The sequence below is a fragment of the Trachypithecus francoisi genome, unplaced genomic scaffold, assembly GCF_009764315.1.
Source record: "Trachypithecus francoisi isolate TF-2019V2 unplaced genomic scaffold, Tfra_2.0 Lachesis_group8, whole genome shotgun sequence".
Taxonomy (NCBI): Eukaryota; Metazoa; Chordata; class Mammalia; order Primates; family Cercopithecidae; genus Trachypithecus; species Trachypithecus francoisi.
In genome coordinates, this window is record NW_022681473.1 from 83612700 (window position 1) to 83624654 (window position 11955).

Genomic DNA, 11955 nt, shown 5'->3' on the forward strand with positions numbered 1-11955 from the left:
CTCTACTAAGGCCCGGTATCAGGCCAAGAGCTGTTTCTCAAAAAGAGATTAGTTATTTGTTGGTAATGGCAGGGCTTTGCTCTAATATCCTAAACCAAGATTCACCTATAGGGACCTCCCAGAAGCTTTAAACAGCATCCCTATCTGCCACTGCCACTTAAACACCACTGGATCTGCTGGATCACATGACCCAAGTGACAGAGTAGCCTGCACAGTAGCCTGGACTTGTTGCAGAGACTTCTTTTTTTTTTTTTTTTTTTTTGAGACGGAGTCTCGCACTGCTGCCCAGGCTGGAGTGCTGTGGCCTGATCTCAGCTCACTGCAAGCTCCGCCTCCCGGGTTCACGCCATTCTCCTGTCTCAGCCTCCCGAGTAGCTGGGACTACAGGCGCCCGCCTCGTCGCCCGGCTAGTTTTTTTTGTATTTTTTAGTAGAGACGGGGTTTCACCGTGTTAGCCAGGATGGTCTCGATCTCCTGACCTCGTGATCCGCCCGTCTCGGCCTCCCAAAGTGCTGGGATTACAGGCTTGAGCCACTGCGCCCGGCCTTGTTGCAGAGACTTTTCTTGTTCTGGGCCCTACTCAAAACTAGCAGCTTTTTGAGTCAATGGATAAATGGGCTGGAGTATCATAATGAAATTGGAAAATGTTGCCTCCAAAACCCAAACAGGCCCACTAAGTATTGTGCCTCTTTCTTGGCTGTAAGAGCAGTAAGATACAACTACTCATTGTTCACCTTAGAAGAAATATTCCAACATGCCCCATGTCACTGGATCCCTATCAATTTCACTAAGGTAGAAGGTCCTTGAATTGTAGTCATATTTATTTCCTTCCCTCTGATGCAAATGTCTTTCCACTAAGTCTAGTGTAGTTTCTACTTCTTGCTCACTAGGTCAAATCAACATAATGTCATCAATATAACAAATCAGTGTAATATTTTGTGGAAGGGAAAGGCAATCAAGATCCCCATGAACTAAATCATGACATAGAGTTGGAGAGTTGATATACACCAGACAATGAAGGTGTATTGCTGGCCCTGCCATCTGAAAGCAAACTGCCTTTATGGACTGGTATGAAAAAAAAGACATTTGCCAGATCAATTCTGTCGCCTTACTAAATAATGCTGAGATAAATATTTCATACATAGCTTTTATATTTAAAATGCAAATTATAAATATAATATACATATTTACTTGTACTTGTGCAAATAATTATACAGGCCTGAGTGAAAGGGAATGTTCTACCTCTCTACCTTTTTTTCAGTGACAAATATCTGATAAAATTCCTTTTTACCTAATGAATGACCCAGTTTCAAGATATGCTAAATGCATTCAGTTTCCAGTAGCTCTGGGCACACATTGTATGCTAGAACTTGGTGAACTTGAGGACTGAAAGAGGTTCTTGGCCTGCTTGTCTGGGAAGTGCAGTGGTTCCTTGCAGACCTTTTGTCTTCACTATTTTCAAAAAGACACCTCTTCTGGGGTGTCTTCTTTAATGGCAACTAAATAGAATAATGCTTTTGGTGAAAGGAGAGCTGGAACCAGGGGGAAAAACCTGCACGTTACTTCCCGACCATTTCTGCCACCAACCCAAGCTGTCTCTATTCCGTGACTTCCTATCTCTTCAGGTGGAGTCACTACATAGGGGGGATTAAACACCAGAAGATCAACTTTTTCCTTCAATCTCTAGCAAGCCTTTGACCAAATCTGTAATAACTGGTTGAATGTGGACTTTGTTACAGTCTGTCACTAGGGTACAAGCTGCTGCCTCAGGGTTGGTATCAGTGCACATGTACAAAGCCTGAGGACCTATCATAGAGGCTAGGAATGCAGATACTACACCAGACCCTGCCCCTACTTCCAGGCATATTTCCACTCCCGCCAGCTCAGCAGCTGCTACCTGGATCATGTCCAGAAGCAGAAATGCGTCCTCCGTGGGCTCATACACATCGCTGAAGGCACTGCCGCCCACGTGCCCGTGCAATGGCGTGGGGAAGCTCTGGGCTGCCATCTTCCTTCACTGCCGATGCCAGGCTTTTCTTTTTACCCAAAAGGCCTAGCAAGATGCTGGGTTTTGTGAAGATTTTCAGTATTCAGTTATGCAATTTCAAGAACCATGCTGTAAAAAAGTCTCCCACCAAAAACAGAGTAGGGGAAATAGATAAAATAACTCTGACAGTGAAATTCTGTCAGATAAAAGCAAAGCTGAGATAAAGGAAAGCCAGATAAATGCATCCCTCCACAGACCATTAGCATTTAGCAATTTATACACCTGCAACTCCAGATTTGAGTGAATGGACAGTCTGTAGTTAGGGGTATAACCCAAGGTTTGTGAAGTCCCCAAATTCCTACCATCAGTCTCAGGCTCACATTCTTTTTTTTTTTTTTTATCCACTAAAAAATTTTTTGTGTTGGACCCAACAGTCAGTCCCTTTTGGAGGCCAGTCCTGGACCACAGTATATTCTCTACACTTCCTAAGTTGAGGCAGGTCCTGGCATGACCGAGGATCTTCCTCTCTCCCCGCTTATGCTTCACTGTTTGCATGGGTTTCCTATGGCTGCTGTACCAAATTACAGCAAGTTGATGGCTTAGAACAACAGAACTTCCTCTCTCACAGTTCTGAAGGCTGGAAAGAAGTTGCAGATCAAGGTGTTGGCAGGGCCAGGCTCCCTCCAAAGGCTCCAGGGGAGAACCTATTCCTTGCCACTCCAGCCCCGGTGGCTGCTGGCATTCCTTGACGTGTGGCTACATGACTCTAGTCTCTGCCTCTGTGGCCACCTTGCCTTCTTTTTTGTTGGTGTCACATCTCCTTCTGCTTCCCTCTTAAAAGGATACAGGTGATTGCAGTTAGTGCCCAGTTGGATAATCGAGGATAATCTCCCTATCTCAAGACCTGTAACTTAATTTCATCTGTAAAGTACTTTTGTGCCATGTAAGGTGCCATGCAACGGCTCCAAGCATTAGGACATGGACATCTTTGGGGAGGGGGCACATGATTCAGCCTATCATACTGTTCCCGATTGCTAAGGCATGGCCTTTCTGTCACCTGAAGGTAGAGGCTAAGAAAGCCGAGGAGTATAACTCAGTTTGGCATCATATGGCATCCCAGGCTCCTGGGGCCTTCCTTTATTTAAACTACCAAATATAAAACAGAATACCAGTCAGGCTGAGAGCCTCCAGATAATTGAGTAAGTGATGGAAGGCCTTTCAAGCAACCTCAAAACTCCCTTTTGGAGAATCCACAAAAGACCTGTGTTTGATTCAACATACCATGTAAATTAAATACCATATAAACCAAAGAAGTCACAGGCAGAGTCTACATGTAAAGGTGCCAGGGAAACTGCACCACATCATTTTACCACCTTTGTAGTCACCCATTGCTATGAGCAAATAGTTAATCGTGTAGGGCTTCAACAACCTCTCAGTGGGCCAGAACAGAAGTTGGTGGCGTTTGAATGTTTCAATCTGGCCCATAAGTCTTTGTGGGTTTCCAGCATGACCTTAATGTAAAATACATTCTGACCTAAATCACCTGGCTTTGCTAGCCTGTGCCAACCAGATATACTGGATAATTATGCAGTATTGGACTTTGCACTAGTTGGGCATATATATTTAGCTTATCTTATCAAAGACAGCAATCCAGCAATGCAACTTGGAAATGTAGAAAAACCAGACCTCAGCTGCAGCGCTGGATTTAATGGGCAATGCATAAGTAATGAGAAGAGCAATACGTGAAAAATAAAAGCAAGGGACCAAGAAACCTTGCCAGTAAGCTAGTGAAACATTGAAAGCTTTCCTTATAAGCTTCAAAGCCTGCTTGCTCAGCTTGTGACCTAGGCCCATCCTGAGCTGCTCAGCAGTAAAGTCTACTCTGTATTCACTCTGAACACATTCATTTTGCAAAATTTCCAGTAATAATAATGTCCCTGAGCTGCTAACTGATTGAGAAATGCTTTAAGAGCTTTATGATGGAGGGAAGGCACAATTAATTATTATTAGATCATGCAATTTATTAACTTTAAGGGCAAACAAAACCTCAACTGCAAGTGTTTCTTCATATTTCCTGTGAGAAAATAGACTTGTCAGGCCACTGTTCTCTGCTATTAGCAATGTCATCTCCTCACCAGGAATAGAATTTGCATATATTATCACAATATAAAGTTTTCTCATAAATATAGTTGGGAGCAGCTAATTTAGGGAATGTTTCATCTAAAATATAATTTGGCCATCATGTCTAATAACTGGATTCAAATGTAAATGCTTTTTAAGTATCTTAAATATCACAGACTTAAAAGTAGAAGTCATGAATTTGACATTGTTAGAAACCCATCAAAGGTACACCACATCTGTATAGAAAAAAAGGTTCAAAGCTATAAGATTGCTTTAAAAAGAAATATTTAAATGGCACTTACAAAATAATCTTCCCTATATGAATTAATACTGATACTATACTGTTTTCTGGTCCCAAAATATTTTCTCAGTGAGAAGTCTGATGTCTTTCTTTGGCAATCACCAGCCTATAGCTATAGGTTACCTACTACTCTGAAAAACCTCTTTAAGAAGGGGGAAACCATAGATTGAAAAACATCCTCAAGAAATAAACCTAGAAATCAAGTTTTGGATCAAGTTTGGATCAATACCCAGACTTTCGTCTAGGGTATTCTCTCTGCTCCTCACTCCAGGCATCTGACCTCTCACCACTTAGTGATTAGTTATCCCACTAGTCATATAAAAATTTTACTGAAAGTGTTTTCATATATATTCCATCTATTGGGAAACTATCTAGATTCTTTGCTTGAGAGTGAGAGATATCCAGCTCTGCCATGGTAAACTAGGTAATGTATTACCTTTGTATACCATAATGTATATAAAGTATACATTATGTATACTTTGTATACTTTATATACATTATCTTCCTCCCCGTGACTTATATAGCCATGGAAAGAGAAAGGATGGAGCTAGTCTTAGGGATATGTATATCTAGGGACTCAAATGCTTTGGGGACTTTGTCTGTCCAGCTTGTCTCTGGTCCTTTCTGCATTCTGGCTTCATTCACTTTGTTACAAGTAGAATTTCTTCACATAGCAAGGTACATGGCACAGACCACTCTGGGCTTGCAGCCTCTTAGCTTAATGATCCTAAAGGAAAGAGAACTTCTGTCTTCCAGGTGTAGTTGAAAATTCCAGGGAAGGGCTCTTGGCTTACTTGAACTACATGATTATACATAGATCAATCCCTAAGGACAGGGAAATGATATATTATTAATAATATAATATAACTGACCTAGCCTGAGTAATGCACCTATAATACCCCCATGATTAGTAGGGCAAGGGCTGTTTGTTAATAAATTAGTAAATTTATAATGAGAAGGTGTATTAGTTCATTTGGGCTGCTAGAACAAAATACCTTACACCAGGTAATTTATAAACAACAGAAATGTATTCTTTACATCTCTGGAGGCTGGGAATTCCAAGATCAAGGCACCAGCAGATTTGGTGCCTGGTGAAGGCTCACACTCTCCTTAAAAAATGGCACTTTCTCACTGTGACTGCACATGGTAAAAGGGGCAAATGGTTCCCTCAAGCCTCTTTTATAAGAGCACTAATCTCATTCATGAGGACAAAGTCTAAAGGCCCTACTGCTTAATGTCATCACAATGGGGATTAGATTTCAACATGAATTTTGGAGGAACATGAACATTCAGACCATAGCAGATGGATAGCACAGTTACTAAGAAAAGTGAGGGGATAACCTCCGCCACTAAGGAAAGTGTTCTGTCACCTCCCTTCCACTCCCAGCCGGTATCTACTGCATTCTCTGTGCACACACAGGATGGTCACTTCAGGTAGACATCCCGAGTTTGCAGTGCAAAGGGCATGGTCTTTGATGTTAGATAAAACAGAGTTTGAATCATGCCTCTGACCCTAACTTGTTGCATTACCTTAGGCAAATTACTAAACCATTCTAACCCTTAGTTTTCTCATATTAAAAATGGGGATTATAATACCTGATATATAGCATATGGTGATTAAATTAAATAACATATGTAAAGGGGGCTATTTGTTGACTAAATGAGTGTCAAGCCAGGACCAGGCACTAGGAGTTAATGGCAATTCACACACACACACACACACACACACAAACACACATCCCAAAAGACCCAGACACTATTCCTGCCCTCAAGGAACCTAATCTAAACCACTTCTGGCTTGGGACAGCAAGACCTTAGATAGTTGTGGACCCTCAAAACTTTCTTGTAATTTCAAATTCCATGTGACTCATTTGGACCTTAGCCACACCCCTGGACTGGATCCTAGCCTTGGCTGCCCAGACTTTGGTCTAGGGTATTCTCTCTGCTCCTCACTCCAGGTATCTGACCTCTCACCACTTAGTGAACAGTTACTATGCACCAAAGGTTACTATGATAATACCTTTTATACATTATCTTCCTCCCCACACCTGTAGAAGGTTGCCCCCATTTTAGAGATGAGAAAATGGAAGCTAAGAGAAATCACGTGATTTGACCAGTTAATGTAAGCAGCAGGAAGTGGAGTCAGAGTTCAAACCCAGATCTGTCTGATTCTAGAGCCCACACCCTCAAACACTCACAGCCTAGCCTCACAACCTCCAAACTTTCCCTATTTCAGCCTGGGGTGCCTGGCCACTCCTCTTGGTGATAGCTCACTTCCCAGGACCTGCTCTCTGCCCTCTGGACTTACTGCTCCAGTCCTTTTTCACCTGACAAAACTCCCAGTCCTGGTCCCCATAGCACAACTCTGCTATCACCCATAATGCTGCATGAACTTAAGAAGCTGACAGTGTTTCCTGCCACCCAACATCACCTAACAGATGATACTGAATTTTTCTAGTCTTCAAATCAGTTTTTTTAGTATAAAGGAGATCTCTTGGGGGATAGTCATTGAATAGCTCAAGCTTCTCTTTCCATCTGAGGAATGCATTTTTGTTTGGACAGAAAGGAAAACAATATCTTTTCTTATGGGCTGACTCTTGTCTGTCCCTCCTCTGAATTCATGTGTTGAAGCTCTAACTCCCAGTGCCTCAGAATGTGATTGTGTTTAGAGATAAAGTCTTTGTAGCCGGGTGCTATGGCTCATGCCTGTCTGTAATCCCAGCACTTTAGGAGGCTGAGGCAGGCGGATCACTTGAGGTCAAGAGTTTGAGGCCAGTGTGGCCAACATGGTGAAACCCCGTCTCTACTAAAAAAAATACAAAAAATTAGCCAGGCATGGTGGCAGAAGCCTGTAATCCCAGCTACTGGGGAGGTTGGGGCAGGAGAATTGCTTGAGCCCGGGAGGCAGAGGTTACAGTGAGCCGAGATCGCGCCACTGCACTCCAGCCTGGGTGACAAAGCAAGACTCCATCTAAAAAAAAAAAAAAAGATAAAGTCTTTGCGGAAGTAACTAAATTAAAATGAAATCATTGTGGTGGGTCCTGATCCAATATGACTGGTGTCCTTATAAGAAGAAGATTCGGAGACCGAGCACAGTGGCTCAGACCTGTAATCCCAACACTTTGGGAGGCTGAGGCAGGTGGATTCCTTGAGCCTAGGAGTTTGAGGCCACCCCAGGCAACATAGCAAGACCCTGTATCTACAAAAAAAAAAAGTACAAAAATTAGCCAGGTGTGGTGGTACATGCCTGTAGTCCCAGCTACTCAGGAGGCTGAGGCGGGAACATTACCTGGGCCTGGGGAGGTCAAGGCTACAGTAAGCCATGATTGTGCCACTGCACTCCAACCTTTTTTGAGATAGAGTAAGACCCTGTCTCAAAAAAAATGAAAAAGAAGAAAAAGATTTGGAAACAGACCTGGACAGAAGGAAGATGATGTGAAGGCACAGGGAAAAGATGGCCATCTATAAGCGAACGAGAAAGGCTGGGAACAAATTCTTCTCTCATGACCCTCACAAGAAACCAACCCTGCTGACACCTTGATATATCTGAGACTTCCAGTCTCCAGAACCATGAGAAAATACATTTCTATTCATCCACTCACTCTGCGGGACTTTGTTACAGTAATCCTAGCAAATCAATACATCTTCCCACAGTCACCCCCATCACCAGCAAATGAGCTTCCCCTACTCTTTCCAAAGGAAGAGAAATCCATCAACAACCACTTGTTCCACAGTGACCAGTAAGATGTCTGGCATTGTGCTTATGCCAGGAGCTACAAGGTGAGTAAGGAAGGATTGTCAGGATCTTGTGTTCCTTTTATTTTTTTTAACCTCCACATTCACTGGCTAACATAGCCATATCCAGGAAATGCAAATTCAAGGCACATGTATGTACAAAGTTACCTCCACGCTCATGACCAGGATCAAGATCCAAATCAATCACTGAACCCTACCCACTGAGCCTGGATCACTGCCTCAGCATCCTTTCTAACACAGAGCTCTAGGAATCACTACAAACAAGGCCAGATTCCCACTTGACATGAAACGTATGTACCCTATGAGGGAGAAGTTCCTTATTGCTTTCCTAATATCTATTTTCTTCTTCCTTACTGAGACAGCCTGTTTTTATTCAAGTAAAATCAGCATTTCTCATCTTTTCTTTAATACTGGTCAATGAAATGTAATGGAAGAGACTGACTGGAAGACTCCTCAAAAGGACAACTGATGACTGTATGTAATCTTATGTTCCCTATTCATCCACTCTGCTTTCTGGGATGAAACAGTGATAACTGGAACTTCAGCAGTCATTTTGGATTATGAGTCCATGATGAGGATGGAAGCTAATGCTGAGGACGAAGGAAAAGAAAGGTAGAAGAAATATGCTTTCTTGATGATTGTGCAGCCTCCATACCAGCCCTAGATTGCCTACAGCCAGATTCATGTGTTTGAACTATTACTATTTCGGGTTTCTTGTTATATGCTGCCAGACCTAAAATTTATTGATACAACACCTATGACAATTATTGTAAAATGGCTTACTCAACACCAGTGATCAACTCCTTGCTGTATTCCTCTATTACAGAGGCTGGAAAGCTAAAAATACAAATTCCTGGTTCCCTTCCTTGCAGCTGGGGCAGCCATAAGAAATGTAAGCCAGTTCTGCCATTGAATGCAAGCAGAAGTCTGCTAGAGATGTCTGAAAAAGACTCTTTCATTTTCTTTCTTCTTCTTTCCACCTGAAATGCAGATGCATGGCTGGCTGGTTCCATAGCCATGTTTCGATCATGAGGCAACAAGCATGAGGACAAAGACCCCAACAAACAGCCGAGCACCAGGCTCATGCCTGTCTGTAATCCCAGCACTTTGGGAGGCCGAGGCAGGAGGATCATGTTAGCCCAGGAGTTTGAGACCAGCCTGAGCAACACGGTGAAACACCCTCTCTACAAAAAATTTAAAAATTAGCTGGGTATGGTGTTGTACGCCTGTAGTGCCAATTACCTGGGAGGCGGAGGCAGGAAGATTGCTTGAGCCCAGAAGTTCAAGGCTGCAGTGAGCCATGATCTTACCACTGTGCTTCTAGCCTGGGCAAGAGTGAGACCCTGTCTCAAAGAAAAAAAGAAAAAAAAAAAAAAAGACACCAACAACCTAGAGATAGTAAAGTGGAAATACAGGAAGGGCCCGGTCCTCTGTGGCATTAAGCAAGGGCCCTGCACTTCTTATCTCTGGACCCTTTTTTATGGGAAGGAAACAAACCCTATTTGTCTAAGCTGCTTCGGATGGGTTTTCTATATTTTGTGGCTGAGCACATTCCCCAAACCATCCCTATACTAGCCCTTCAGTTCTCAGCTGAGGCATTACGTTGTCTGAGATCACCCCAAGCCTGGGTGACTGTATTAGCTTCCTAAAGCCGCCATAACAAGTTGCCACAAATTCAGTGCCTTAAAACAATGTAGATTTATTATCTCACAGTCCAAGAGGCCAGAAGTCCTAAATCAAGGTGGCCATAGGGTTAGTTCTTTCTGGAGGCTCTGAAAGAGAAATCATCTCCCAGCTGCTCTCCTGGCTTCTAGCAGATCCCAGCAATTCTTGGTGTTCCTTGGCTATAGCTACATTACTCCAATCTCTGCGTCAGTCTTCATATGCCCTTCTTTCCTCCGCGTGTGTGTGTGTGTGTGTGTGTGTGTGTGTGTGTGTATGTGTTTCCCTTAAAAGGACACCAGTCATTTGATTTAGGAGCCTCCCTAACCCAGTACGACCTCATCTTAACTTGATTACATCTGCAAAGACCCTATTTCCAAATAGGGTCACATTCACAGTACTGAGGTTAGGACTTAAACATGTTATTTGTAGGGACACAATTCAACCCAATGCCCCCTTGGAGACCTGTGCTCACCATATTACTCACACACCACACTCAATTCATTACACTGTGAAGAGCCTATATAATGGGACTTCAGACCGGCTTCTTATTTCAGCCATCTCACTAATTATTTTAATGTTTTTTAGCTCTGCAATAACTCAGTTTCTTCATCAGTTATATGGAAATAAAAATACTTGCTCTGTCTACAAGGTTGATGTGCAATGCCACTGAAATAATGTAGATGGCACAGCGTTGAAAAACATAAAGCTTTTCTAAGAAATGAGGCCTTTTGGACTTCCTCTCCTTCTTCAACAGCATCCTCATTATTCATCTCTGATTTTTGAATTTTTAAGCATGAAAAGGAAAATAGGAATGAGCTTGGGTAGCTGGGAACAGTAAGTAGAGACAAGTGAGGGTTCAACCTGTTTTCTGCTTGCAGAAAGTACCCCAAAGACAGGTCAGGGGAAGCAGGAGAGAGGCCGGAGCATTATCAGCTGGATCAGGGCTGGACTCAAAGGAAATGGTCCTGAGATAGCAGGCTGATGGGCCACCAGGCAAGGCACCAGGCACTTCACAAGCTGCAACTTCAAAGACAATCTACATTCTCCAAATTTTATCTTTCATATTGACCTGGACCTCACAGACTTGCTATCATTCTTTAGGGGCTCTAAAAACATAAACTGTTTAAAACATAAGAAAAATATAGTAAGCAATGTAATAAAAGCACTTGTTATTCCTACTCAGATTTAACATAGGATAATATTTTGCCACATTTAATCTAAATCCTTTTAAAAACCAAAGCATAAGACACAATGAAGTCCTCTCTTTATGATGCCAGTTACCTCCCCTGTTCCCATTGTTTTGAAGTTGGTGTTTATCCTCCTTTGCTTTTGATACATTTCTGCATATGCAGGTAGCCATATTAAAAATATTTAATGTCGGCCGGACGCGGTGGCTCAAGCCTGTAATCCCAGCACTTTGGGAGGCCGAGACGGGCGGATCACGAGGTCAGGAGATCGAGACCATCCTGGCTAACACGGTGAAACCCCATCTCTACTAAAAATACAAAAACTAGCCGGGCGAGGTGGCGGGCGCCTGTAGTCCCAGCTACTCGGGAGGCTGAGGCAGGAGAATGGCGTAAACCCGGGAGGCGGAGCTTGCAGTGAGCTGAGATTCCACCACTGCACTCCAGCCCGGCGACAGAGCGAGACTCCGCCTCAAAAAAAAAAAAAAAAATTTAATGTCATTTCCTGCATTTTAAAATTTTTGTAAAAGCATCATTCTGTATATACACTCTGCACTTGCTTTTGTTACTCAGCATGACTTTGAGATTTATCCCTGTTGCTACATATAAATCTAGTGTATTCATTTTAACTGCTAAATGTTATTACATTATATGAATAAACCACAGTTCATTTTTCCATTCCCCTACTGTAGAACAATTAGACTGTTTCTAATTTTTTAAATATTATAGCCAATGCTTCAGTGAACAAACATTTGCACTCCTCCTCATGCCTATGTATGAGAGTTTCTCTAGATCTATCCATAACCAATAACCATACAAGTACTGGGCTGTAGGGGGTATTCACATCTTCAACTTCACAGAAGTTTTAAGCTTTAATATCATTTGAATTAATCAGTTTATTCAATATGGTTTGAGCTTTGGTGTCTAATTTAAGAAATACT

At 42.5% G+C, this 11955-nt stretch overlaps 1 protein-coding gene across 1 annotated transcript; it reads right to left on the reverse strand.

Moving 5' to 3' along the window:
* Window positions 1-1458: 1458 nt before the first annotated feature.
* Window positions 1459-2008, reverse strand: LOC117080462 (methyltransferase N6AMT1-like). Its single transcript, XM_033205569.1, has 2 exons — window positions 1700-2008; window positions 1459-1617 (listed from the first exon to the last, which is right to left on the reverse strand). Exons 1-2 carry the CDS (start codon window positions 2006-2008, stop codon window positions 1459-1461), a joined length of 468 nt encoding a protein of 155 aa, XP_033061460.1.
* Window positions 2009-11955: the final 9947 nt, after the last annotated feature.

Excerpts from the sequence above, each read along its gene's own strand:
- LOC117080462 (XM_033205569.1), bottom strand. The coding sequence starts at position 2,008 with ATGGCAGCCCAGAGCTTCCCCACGCCATTGCACGGGCACGTGGGCGGC. Across the intron at positions 1,618-1,699 it reads AACCAGTTATTACAGATTTG|ATAGGAAGTCACGGAATAGA; the intron begins GTCAAAGGCTTG and ends CCACCTGAAGAG.